This window comes from Thamnophis sirtalis, unplaced genomic scaffold (assembly GCF_051295495.1).
Source record: "Thamnophis sirtalis isolate CommonGarterSnake01/CBP01778 unplaced genomic scaffold, rThaSir2_p1.2 scaffold_15, whole genome shotgun sequence".
Taxonomy (NCBI): Eukaryota; Metazoa; Chordata; class Lepidosauria; order Squamata; family Natricidae; genus Thamnophis; species Thamnophis sirtalis.
In genome coordinates this window covers 36125843-36138283 of record NW_028261395.1, presented here as the reverse complement: position 1 = coordinate 36138283, position 12441 = coordinate 36125843, and the positions used below count along the sequence as shown (strand labels likewise).

Below are 12441 nucleotides of genomic sequence, written 5' to 3'. Positions count from 1 at the left end.
ATTTTTGGCAACTGGCATGTTAAGGCTGCAGTGTCCCAGGATCATGTGATCCTGTTTTGCAACATTTAGACAAGCAAAGACAATGGGGAAGCCAGGCCATGTCAGCCCTGAAACCATATTTGGGGAGCATCTTCAGGGCTGCCTCAGCGAAGCCGGGTAGACCTGTGGGAACGTGAGGGGAGGTAGAGATAGTGGGGGGATGTGTAGCCAAAATAATAATCTTTCGTGGGAGCCAAGGATGCTCTATCAGATGTTTAGATTTAATTAATTTAGATTTAATTAATTTATAGGCCGCCCAATCCTGAAGGACTCCAGGCGGCTTACAACAAATACATTTAAAAATAGAAAAGTTAAAACAAAGAGACATAGATTTAAAAACCCACAACATACACCCAGTCTAATCTGGGCTGGACCTCAATCATGAGATCAACAGCCCGGGGCCTGCCGGAATAACCAGGTCTTAATAGCCTTAATAGGTGTTGGAAGAACATGGACCAAAGCCAGCCGGAGTTGGGACTACGTCCTGATTGGACCATGCGATAGACATGTGACCTGGAGGGCAAGAACTTTGGGGTTATTACTTGGAACCCTGACACTAACACGACTTAACAGCCGTATTACTAACTTAACAACTGCCGTGATTCACTTAACAACTGGGGCAAGAAAAGTTGCTAAATGGGGCAAAACTCACTGAATTGTCTCACTTGGCAGCATAAATTTTGGGCTCAGTTGTGGTCGAATGCCATGGACTCTCTCCAAGGAATATGTTTATCAAGCTCCAAGCTCTACAACAGTGATGGTTAAACTTTTTGTCGCCGCATGCGCATTCATGCGTGCCCAAAAGTGTGTTTGCGCGCCTGCACCCATAATGCAATGCATGCATAACACCCCCGTGTGCCCCACCCCTTGTGCATGCATGTGTGACACCACTGCATGTGCCCCCCCTTGCCCCCCCATTTTGGGCCTGGAACCCCTCCTGCACCAATGTGAAAGCCAAAATCGAGCGGTTGAGGCCCCAAAATGCAATGCTAGTGCCTCCTGCGCATACTCCCCGCTCCCCGTACATGTATGTTTGTGTCCCCCACATGCGCCCCCGCCCCCCCTGCATGCACAGCAGAGCCCCGAAGACCAGCTGGATGGCTGGAGGCGCGTGTGCATGCACAGTGAAGCTTGGCTGGGGCAATGGCTGGCGTGCCCGCAGAGAGGGCTCTGTGTGCCACCTGTGCCATAGGTTCGCCATCAAGGCTCTACTAGTAGTTCACTTCTGTGACCCAAGAAGAAAATGACTAAATTCCTCTCCTGTCTTGATGCAGCTTGCCCTGAAATACGATATTCCCTTGCATGTGGATGCCTGCCTGGGAGGCTTCCTCATTGTCTTCATGGAGAAGGCCGGCTTTCCTTTACCGCAGCGTTTTGATTTCCGAGTGAAAGGGATCACCAGCATTTCTGCAGATACGCATAAGGTGAGCCAAGGAAGATTTGTATGAGTTTCTGATAGGAGTTGTTTTGAAACTGCGCTAAGCTGGACCATGCATATTTCCTCTAAATTGTTTCCAAATCAGTATCATTAAAAAAAATTGCTAGTTAGTTAGTTTACTTTATTGTCACTGCACCTCGTACAACAGAATTAAATGCCATATTCATTGTACAGAGAATGTTTTAACTTAGTAACTCTTGTAATTCCTCCTCCCCCCCAATTTTTATTGATTTTTTTTATTAATTACATTTCTTAGCACTTAATAAATATCGTGTTGTCTGGTGTATCTAATTTGCTTAACAGTTCTGATTATATTCCTAATCTCCACCCTTTTTTTCCAACCACTAGTAAAATAGATTCACTTTTTGATAGCATTCTGTGTCTTCTTTCTGCTTAATTTTCAATGTCAATCTACCGTGTTTCCCCCCAAAATAAGACAGGGTCTTATTTTCTTTTGAACCCCGAAATAAACACCTAGCCTTATTTTCGGGGAGGTCTTATTATTTTTGAGGTGCAGGAGACAGCGAGCGTGGTCACCTCATGGCTGCTGCGGTGTTGCAATTTTTTTGGGAAGGGCTTATTTTCAGTGGAGGGCTTATTTTAGCACATGCACTCAAATGCCCGATTGGGCTTATTATCCAGGGAGGTCTTATTTTCTGGAAAACAGGGTATCCATTTCTGCACAGTCTAGTATCTTCTTAATTATCTCTTCATCTCATGGCGTTTCTTCATTTTTCCAATATTGTGCGAATATAATATCATTCAAGACAAAGGCCTTGAACCTGCCAACAGTGATTTTGGAGGGGGATTATTTTGCAACCTGAATATTGGCCCTTTCTTTGCAGTACGGCTACGCGCCCAAGGGCTCCTCAGTGATAATGTACAGCGATATGAAATATCGGCATCACCAGTTCTTTATTGCCCCTGATTGGCAAGGAGGAATTTACCCTTCGCCCACGATTGCTGGTTCCAGACCTGGATGCCTTATTGCAGCTTGCTGGGCAACCATGGTGCACCTAGGAGAACAAGGTTATGTGGAAGCCACCAAGAAGATCATCTCAACTACAAGGTTCATCGTATCTGAGTACGTACACGATTTCCATTGATTCTCTATATTTTATGCTTCCCTTCCTTCTCCCTGGGTGCCCATTTCAACCACTCTTTGGCTGCTCTACAGCTTGTACTATTTGCAAGCATTAAATAGGAGTGCGTTCTTAGCTATTAGCGTATTAGGATGATATGCATGATTTAAAATTATGCAGGGAAAATGGTAACATTAAGCGGACTTCATTGGGGGGGGGGGGAGAGGGAACATTAGTGAAAAACCAGTCCTTTTTTTGAGCACAGAGAACGATGACTCTTAGTTGGACACGGTGGCTCAGTGGCTAAGACGCTGAGCTTGTCGATCAGAAAGTTCAGCAGTTTGGCGGTTCAAATACCTAGTGCCGTGTAATGGAGTGAGCTCCCGTTACTTGTCCCAGCTTCTGCCAACCTAGCAGTTCGAAAGCACATAAAAATGCAAGTGGAAAAATAGGGATCACTGTTGGTGGGAAGGTAACAGTGTTCCATGAGCCTTCGGCATTTAGTCAAGCCAGCCACATGACCACGGAGACGTCTTTAGACAGTGCTGGGTCTTCGACTTTGAAATGGAGATGAGCACCGCCCCCTAGAGTCGGGAATGATTAGCACATAGTCCGAGGGGAACCTTTACCTTTAAAGATGACTCTCTGTTGGTGATTGGCAGAAAGAAGAGGCTGAAATAGTAGAAATTAGAAATGGGCAGTTCAGAAGACTTTCATGCTTCTTTCTTCTATCTCCTTTTTTCAAGACATCTTTCTTATTCTGATGAGATTTGGAATATCTCTCCACATAGTTCCATGAAATAATATTGTAATTAAACATGGAATTTTGTTTTAGCCAAATGTCAACTAACAATGCCTGCTAAGGATTATATGATACATTTGGACAGGACCATGCAGCCTGAGGTGGCGCAGTGGTTAAATGCAGCACTGCAGGCTACTTCAGCTGACTGCAGTTCAGCAGTTCGGCTTTCAAATCTCATCAGGCTCAAGGTTGACTCAGCCTTCCATCCTTCCGAGGTGGGTGAAATGAGGACCCAGACTGTGGGGGCGATATGCTGACTCTGTAAACCGCTTAGAGAGGGCTGAAAGCCCTATGAAGTGGTATATAAGTCTAACTATTGCTGATGGCTCAGCGCTTAAGACACTGGGCTTGTTGTTGGAAAGCTGATAGACGAGGTTTGAAACCCAAGTTCTGCAAGATGGTGTGAGCTCCTTCTCTTGCTTCAACCTAGCAATTTGAAAGCAGGCAAATGCGAGTATATAAATAGGTACCACTTTGGTGGGAAGGTAATAGCATTCCATGACATCATGCTGGCCACATGACCACGGAAACATCTTTGAACAGCGCTGGCTCAATGGCGTTGAAACGGAGATGAGCATCACCCCCTCTGGTTGGCAATGACTATAGGACTAAATGTTGTAGCCCATCAGCAGGCAGCAGAACTGGCTGCAGATTCGGATGTTGAGGAGATTGGGGAAGAACATGGGCCAGACCTGAGAAGGCTCTGATAAGGGCTCTGTATCAGAGGCAGAGGCCGTATGCCAGTTATCAGTTGCCTTCAGAATCGGAGATCAGTGAGGCAGGCCAGATGAAGGGAGCAGCTAAAGAACTGGGGTTGACTTAGGAGTAAGGTCACAGGTGGACAATGAATGGCCCCTCCCAGAGAAAATAAAAGAGCAGTTTAAGTGGAGTGGAGTTCGCTTAATTCGTTCGTGACACTCCGAGACTCTTTGCCAAGTTTTGCAGATATCGACCTGGCAGCTCTCCAAGCCAGATAAGGTCTGTGACTGTAAATCCTCCCTTAAAAGACTTTGCTGGATGTGAATGAGCAGAATTCACAGTAAATTAATAAAAGGGGTTTTTATCGGGACAAGGAGTTTGTTTCAGGTTTTCGGGAAGCCTCGGTCAGAACAGTAAAATCCGCAGAGACTCCATTCCCTTTACCTTGGATAGAACTACACACTCTGTGATACTGATATTGTGGCATTCACTTTTGGTTGATCACACCATTCTGTTGGGTGATCAGATAACTCTGTCTTAACAGACAATAGGCAAAATTTTAGGGGAGGGTCGCTCCCATCCCCCAAATTGGCATCACTACAAATGTCACATAAAGCAATATTAGGTGATCCCTTAATAATCTTTCTTTAGAGGTTCATCTTGTTTTGGAAATAAAATTTTCTTCATCCTTAGATGTCACTGTTATTTCAAAAAGTGCAAATATCTATTGAGGTTTCGTCTGGTCATATTTTTTTTATGAGGGAGATTTGAGGGAACTCTGTGGCTTTCCAGATTCTATTGAATTAAAATTTCCAATTCCCAGCAGTCCCAGTTAGCATAGCCAGTAAGGAAGTATGTTCGGTGTTTGTCGTCCAGGAAACATCAGAAGGGTCATGCTGGGTGTCCTTTGTGTAGACAACTTTCAAGTTGTGTTTTAAACAAAGAATGCATAACCTCTTGTGTTTCTTGGGATTCTAAGCACTTTGAATTACCATTAAACCTTGCTGTTCCTCAAGGCTTATTTGGATAAGATTAAGAAATACTGCTTTGTGATGCTTGTTGTTCTTTCTTTGTAGTATACTCCAGAACACGTAGCTAAAAATTTGCTAGTTTGCAATGGGGTGGGGATTCTTAAGTTCTATCTTTTTTTCTCCCTGCTCGTTTAACATAGCTTGATCAGGATCCAATTTGGGTGGGCCACCGGGACCAGAGGTTTTGTCTTTCGAGCTTTCAGACTCGTGCTGGAGCCCATCTTCAGGGAACTTCTGTCTAGCAGAGTGTGTACTTTGGGCTGATCTGTATGTGTGGTATTTATGGTACCTGTTGTATGTAGCTTTTTAAATGTTGATTGGGGTATTGATGACTGGTTATTAAATCATTGGCTGTTGTTTACTTGTGCTGGCAAGCCCTGACTGAGCCTGTACTTAAGCTAGTGGTAAATCAACACTCCTGTTGACTGACCAGTTTCCCAGGCTTCAATCACTTCCACAGCTGTTTTTGTTCCTGCCCATCCAACAATCTTAATAGCTGCAAAATTGAGTGTATGTCCTTGTTCATTGCATTGTGAGGCTACCAATGAGTTGGGATCTCGTTGTCTAACCGCTCACTTGCACCTCCCGATCTGTCCTACATAGTCACAGGGGCAATCCATGCAGGTAGATTACATTGTATTAGGATCAATTATTCACATGCCGACTGCTTGCTTTTTATTATATAATGAAAATGGGTTTAAGAAGCACTTTTCCACATGCATGTTAGGCCAAAAGAAGTGGGGAGTAACCTTCTGAATTTTGTAAAGAAAGAAAATAATAATAATAAAGCAACCACCCCACCCTCATTCCCCCCAATTTTCTCTGTTAAGAATAACTGATTCCTGGGTCAAAAAAGGGACAGCAGCTAAAATTACAATGTTTTGATAGTGGCCTTTAAATACCATAAATTACAGCATTGAATGTAACATAGATTAGAGCTGTGGTGATGAACCTATGGTGGACCCCTCTCTGTGGGCACACGAGCTGTCACCCCAGCTCAGTTCCACCGCGCATTTGTGGGTGTCTCTCGCCGGCCAGCTGATTTTTGGGAGTCTGCCATGCATGCGGGAGCCCCCCCCCCCCTGTAGCCCATTTTTGGTCCCATGAGTCTTCAGGGAAGCCTGCTAGGTCCAAAACGGGTCACAGGGGAGTGGTAGTGATGTTTGCACATGCATGTTCAAGGGGCCGGGGCATGCGGGGTGTGTGTGTCACACATGCATTGCATTATGTGTGTGGTCATGCATTCTCTTTCGGCACATGAGGACAAAAAGGTTAGCATCACTGTACTAGAGGGGATGTATTTTTAATATGTTTCTCTTTTAAGGTTGCAGAAAATCGACCACATCTGTATCATTGGCAAACCAGAGGTTTCTGTCTTTGCTTTCAAGTCTGATTCATTTGACATTTACCTATTGTCAAACCTGTTAATAGCCAGAGGATGGAATCTTAATATTTTACAATTCCCTCGAAGGTGAGTTTCTGGGGTGTTTTTTTTTTCTCTCCACCACTTTCAGGTGGGGGAGGCAAAATGCTGGTCAAGCATCTAAAATTTTTGGATGGAGCAGACTCATGGCAAGTTCTGGACCACTTGTCCCCCACAGTGGCCAGTCAGAAATCTATGGAAACCCACAAGGAGGACTTCAAGACAAAACTTCCATACTTTGTTGCATCTCAATAGCTGGAATTCAGACGTCAATTGTTTCTGATCTTGGGCTGATTCACAACTGTCCAGCATACGTAGTGTCAGGGTTCCAAATAGTAGAATAATAGAAAGTGTGGCAGGTCAAATATCCAAAAGAAAGATGGCTGCAGACCTGACTACTATTTTTTTGGAGTATAAGATGCACCTCTTTCTATCAAAAAAAAGGTTGAAAATCTAGGTGCATCCTATCCACTGAATATAGCATTTTTGCCTCCCGAAACCCCACCCTTTTCACCAAAATGGCCATGCAGAGCCTGTAAGAGGCTTTCAGAGAGCTCCTGGGGGATGGGAAGGGCAGAAATGAGTGAAAAACGGACCATTTTTTTTGCTCAATTCCCCCCCCCCGCCACCCAGGAGCATTCTGCAAGCCCCCAAAGGCTATTCATGCCTTGGGGGGGGGGGCATTTTTGTGAAAAACAGGCAGTTTTTGGGAGGTTTGCAGAGTGCAAAAACTTTTTTTAAAATTTGTCCCTTCGAAACCTTGGTGCATCTTATACTCTGGTGCATCTTATACTTAAAAAATATGATAGTTTTAAGAGCCTTAATTCTCCATGATATTATCTTATTTATTTTTTTACAATTAAGTTGGTGGGCTTTCATTAGATATGGGGCTTCCATAATTATTAGAAAGGGAGGAAAAAGAAAGGATTTCTGTCTATTTTCTCCATACCAGGAAATGCCTTTCCCACATCTATCCTGCAGGATATATACCAAAATTATCAGTTTTTGAAAAATAATGCTAGAGAAAGAGATACATTCTCCCTTTAGCTTTAGTTATTTTCTATGGTTTCTCATTCAAGAAAAATTCTTTCAAAAGATTATATTTATTCCAAGATATTTGGAATATGTTTTATATAAAATTTGGGATTCCACTCTTTGGGATTTCAATTGTAGCCCAATTTTTTTTCTGCCGCTCAAATGGAGCACGTGATGATGTGCATGCGTGCATATGCGCTCACTGGCTGTTTACACGCCTTAGTTGCAAACCCCTCACAGCCCACCAAAGGGCCGCAACCCACAGGTGGGGGATGCCTGTCTTAAGCAACTTGTCATAATTTGAGGACTACCTATATTGAACTTGGTCAGATTTCAGTTTAAATTTAGTCAGTTCAATTTAAAACATATTGGAAGAGAATTGGCTTCAGAAATTATATCAAGTGAGAATATTATTATTAAGAAGTTCTGGTGAAGGGCATTTGGTATTGTGTTGAGAACACCCAAGAGGTATTTATGAATGGCCTGTGCAGGGGTCGGATTCAGCAGATTCAGACTGGTTCAGGTGAACTGCATGTTAATTTTAATCTTGTTTGCTGAACTGGTAGTTACAAGGACTGGCTGACCCCGGCCACACTTCCCCTTCCCTCCCAGAAATCCACACAGCCCATTCATCATGCCAGGTAAGTTCAGGGCCTGCACGGAGGCTCTGGGAGGGTGAAAAATGGGCCTACCGGACGTTCAGAAATCAGCCCATTTCCGGCCTCTGGAGGGACTGCGGATCCTGCGGGAGGCCGTTTTCACCCTCCCGGTGACTCAACGAAAGCCTAAGGAGCATGGGGAGGGCGAAAAATGAGCCTACCAGAAGTCCGGAAACGGGTCCGTTTCTGGCTTTTTTTACCCTCCCTGGGGCTTGAGGAAAGCCTCCAGAGCCTGGGGAGGGTGAAAATGCCCTGCCCCCATGATGCAGGAAACCGACAAGGCCACGCCCACCGAGCAACCGGGCAGAGAACCGGTTGCTAAAAATTTTCAATCCCACCCCTTGGGCCTCTGGTTCATTGTACAGTCATCTCTCTAGCAGTCTGCAGCTTCTCTCTGATTTCCTCTAATTCAGTTAACCACTCAACAGAAGATACCAAGAATTTGGGTATTGTCCTTTTTACCACTAAGAGAGAGAATCTTGCCCTTAAGAAATTATTGACAAGAAATTGTATCTTTCCCACTTTGCTTATACATTTGTTGGAGAATTATGAAATTTCCTTTGTGCCCAACCTTGGTTAAGACTTTAAGATGACATGAAGTGAAACAGGCTTTCCAGAAAGCTGAAATTATAGTATAATAATATAATAGGCAGATTATGTTATTATTCAAAATATACCTAGGGTCTCCTGTGTGTAATTTTTATAATAAATGCAGGAACAAAATAGCCCCTCCCTACAGAAAGTGCACACTTCATTATAATGCAGGAAAGAAACATGGTAAGCAATAACTTAATTGTGTGTTCAGATGTTGCAAAAATAGGAACCGGCACGTTGAGTCTATTTGTAATACGGATGTGAAATGTAGCTAGTGAACCAACATGATTTTTCATGCATTTTCCAGCTCTGGATAGAGTAAGATCAAGAAAGAAAAGGTTCTGATTGTGATGAAAAGTTCACATTTTACCTTTCTCCCCTCTCTTTCCAAGTATTCATTTTTGCATAACGCTGCTACAAACAGAACCTGGGGTGGCTGAAGAACTGCTGAAGGACATCAGAGAGTGTGTCTCTGAGGTCATGAAGAATCCAAAGGAAAAAACCACTGGCATGGTAAAGGAAATTTTGCATTTTTCTTTTTGTCATTTGCTATTATGGAAACAGAGAGAGACAACACAGTGGCACTTACAGTTGGTAGAAAGCGAATAGGACTTAAACCCTGGATGTAGCCTGAAAAATCAGATTGGAACTTTGGGGACATTGCTAAGTTTTCACCCAAGATCCTGTAATCCAGGGGTGTCCGGATCCAGCCCCCGGGGTACTTAGATCTGGCCCATGGGACCACCCTAGAAATGGCAAAGCACTGGCCCGCAGTGCCCTCTGCCAGGAAAAACGGAACTCAGTTGAGCTCCGTTTTCACTGGCAGAGATTACAGGCCTTCGCAACCGAAAACGGAGCTTGGGAATCTGTTCTTGCTGGCAATAGCAGTAGACTTATATACCGCTTCATAGGCCTTTCAGGCCTCTCTAAGCGGTTTACAGAGAGTCAGCATATTGCCCCCAACAATCTGGGTCCTCATTTTACCCACCTCGGAAGGATGGAAGGCTGAGTCAACCCTGAGCCGGTGAGATTTGAACCGCTGACCTGCTGATCTAGCAGTAGCCTGCAGTGCTGCTTTTAACCACTGCGCCACCTTGGCTCTATAAGCAGAGCACTTGGGCCGCCACAGGTGCCCCTGACATGAATGACATCGAGCTGGCCATGCCCACCCTGACCACGCCCATCTTGGCCCCCCAAAGTCAAACACAATCCTAATGCGGCCCTCAATGAAATGGAGTTTGACACCCCTGCTATAATACCTATATTTCAGCCGTTGGCCCAGTATTTTTATTTAGTTGAGGCTGGCGAGCCTGCTAAGAGTCATTCAAAGAGATGTCAGGTCAGAATGTAAATTCACACATTCCTTAATTACATCTGAATTAGTTGACTAATTAATTGCACGACATTTACTTTAGCTTATTGTTGAATATGTCCAGTGAGTCCTAGGCTATTGACCAAGGCTAGTTAGGACCCAGAATATTTCTTTGTTTAGCATAGTTACTTGGGCTACCCTTCCCTTCCAGGTGTGAATCATGGAATTGATTAAAGAAATACATTATTTGAATATAAACTAGTTGGGGCAACTTCCTTCTCGAGCATTCGTTTACATTAGCATGGATTAGTTATGTTACGTTCAGAGAGGTCTTTTCTAGGTCCATCCACTACTGGATGGAAATTCAATAAAGGGCTTTTTTTCAGATTCTCTCTATGTATAAGCATTTCACTGTTATATCTTTATGTTTCAGCTTTCTTTAGAATTTCTGTAGGTCAGGGGTGTCAAACTCTATTTCATTGAGGGCTGCATCAGGTTTGTGTTTGACCTCTGGGGGGGGGGCAGAGTGTATGTGGCCAGTTTGACATCACCCGTGTCGGGGGCTCCTGTGGTGGCCCGAGTGCTATGCCAGTGAAAATGAGTTCCCAAGCTCCATTTTTGGCTACGATGGCCTCCTGCAACCTTCTGCCAGACAAAACAGAGCTTGGGAGTACCACACCCAGCCCTTCTGAGCTCTGTTTTCGCTGGCAGAGGCACTGCAGACCGGTCCTTCGCTGTTTCCAGGGCGGTCCCGCGGGCCAAATCTAAGCGCCCCGCAGGCCAGATCCATCCTCCCTGCTCCCGGAACTTGAGTTTGACACCCTTGCTGTAGGTGATCTGCCCTTACTACACAACCCCTTTATATATAGGCATTTGATAACTAAGGCAATCTGCTCTATTTCAATGTTTTAAAATGTCCTTTCAATTTAATATGCTCCTGATTTTTATATGGCTTATGGTTTAGATTTAGATTTATTAACATTTGTATGCCTCCCACTTCCATTGGGACTCTGGGCGGCTCAGAGACGAGACAAAAAGAAACATATATTAAAAAATTTAAAATAAGGATACAAGTATTACAATTTCACACTATGCATATTGTTTCATAAGCACTGGATTTTATCGTTAGCTCCTTTGGGCATTATTTATGTAAATACAAGTAACACTTTCAGAAGTCATGTGGCGTGGAATAAGCCTTAGCTGATCGTTGTGTTCTGTTTTTTTTCTTTTCAATTTATAGAGTGCAATCTATGGTCTGGCGCAAACCATTCCTGACAGAAACCTTGTTTCGGAAATTGTTGGCGGTTATTTGGACAGCCTCTACAGCACAGGTGTAGAGTCCCCCTTGACTGATACGCACATGAATGGTTCTCCAAGCCCCCATTGATTTTTAATCATGTATCACAATTGTTGGATGAAGACACACTAAACAATTCAAAGGAAAGGTAATATCACTTGGGAGTGTTTCTTCAGCAGATGCAGCGATCTGTTGGCATAACATTCCCTTTTAGGTTAAACACAGGTTCAACTCCCCCCTAGCTTTAGATTGGCTGTTCAGATCTGTGAAACGTCAGGAATTCTCTCTCTCTCTCTCTCTTAACTTCTGATAATTATTTGTATATCTTAATGATGACTCAACTGCTGCTTCTAGTTGTCCAAGACACGGCAAGCTTAAGGGCAATGCAAGTCTGGTCCATCATTGTTCATGCTCAGGTGTTTGGAATTACTTCAGTGGACGGATACAGATATCTTGGCTGACGTTCACACCGAGCAGTGGATTCAACAACAGGTTGCGCCTCCTTCACAGATGATAGGATAAAGTGTTTGGTTCACTCTGTGGGAATTTGCTCTGATTGAGAGGAAGTGGATCAAAGGGGAAAAAGGGACACTTCCTTCTTTCCTTGTATCTTCGGGGTGCTTTTCCCTAATTTTTTTTTTTTTTGTGACATATCTCTCCCCCCCTCCCCAAGTCTTTGAGCCATGGAGATCCACGAAGGTACTAAGGATAAAACGGTTCTTCCACATCTACTTTCTGTGTTAACTACCGTAGGAGAAAGTAAATTGCATTTCTTCAGTGTCATTGAGAAGTCGAGATGTTCGGCTCCTTCAACTGCTCCCGTTCATAGCTCTGCCGTTGTGTTAAACGCCTTTATGGACTCAAAAGAGAACCGGGGACTCAGAATGTAATTATTTGTAGGACCTCCCCAGGCCAGTGCTCCCTTTCAGGCGTTGCACTTATTTATCAGACCCATTCTCAAGAGAGCACACACAGATTTGCCTTAAATGCGGAGAGCATCTCTTAACTCAAGGAGCCAAGCAGATGATCC

The 12441-nt window shown here is 44.0% G+C and overlaps 1 protein-coding gene across 1 annotated transcript in view; it reads left to right on the top strand.

The window, feature by feature from the left end:
- Positions 1-12035, top strand: part of SGPL1 (sphingosine-1-phosphate lyase 1) — a 62452-nt gene extending 50417 nt beyond the window's left edge. The window contains exons 10-14 of the mRNA XM_087702358.1: positions 1314-1463; positions 2323-2561; positions 6416-6562; positions 9195-9315; positions 11355-12035. Coding sequence (XP_087558484.1) covers positions 1314-1463; positions 2323-2561; positions 6416-6562; positions 9195-9315; positions 11355-11501 — 804 coding nt within the window. The 3' untranslated portion in view covers positions 11502-12035. The remainder of the gene's footprint in view (positions 1-1313; positions 1464-2322; positions 2562-6415; positions 6563-9194; positions 9316-11354) is intronic.
- Positions 12036-12441: the final 406 nt, after the last annotated feature.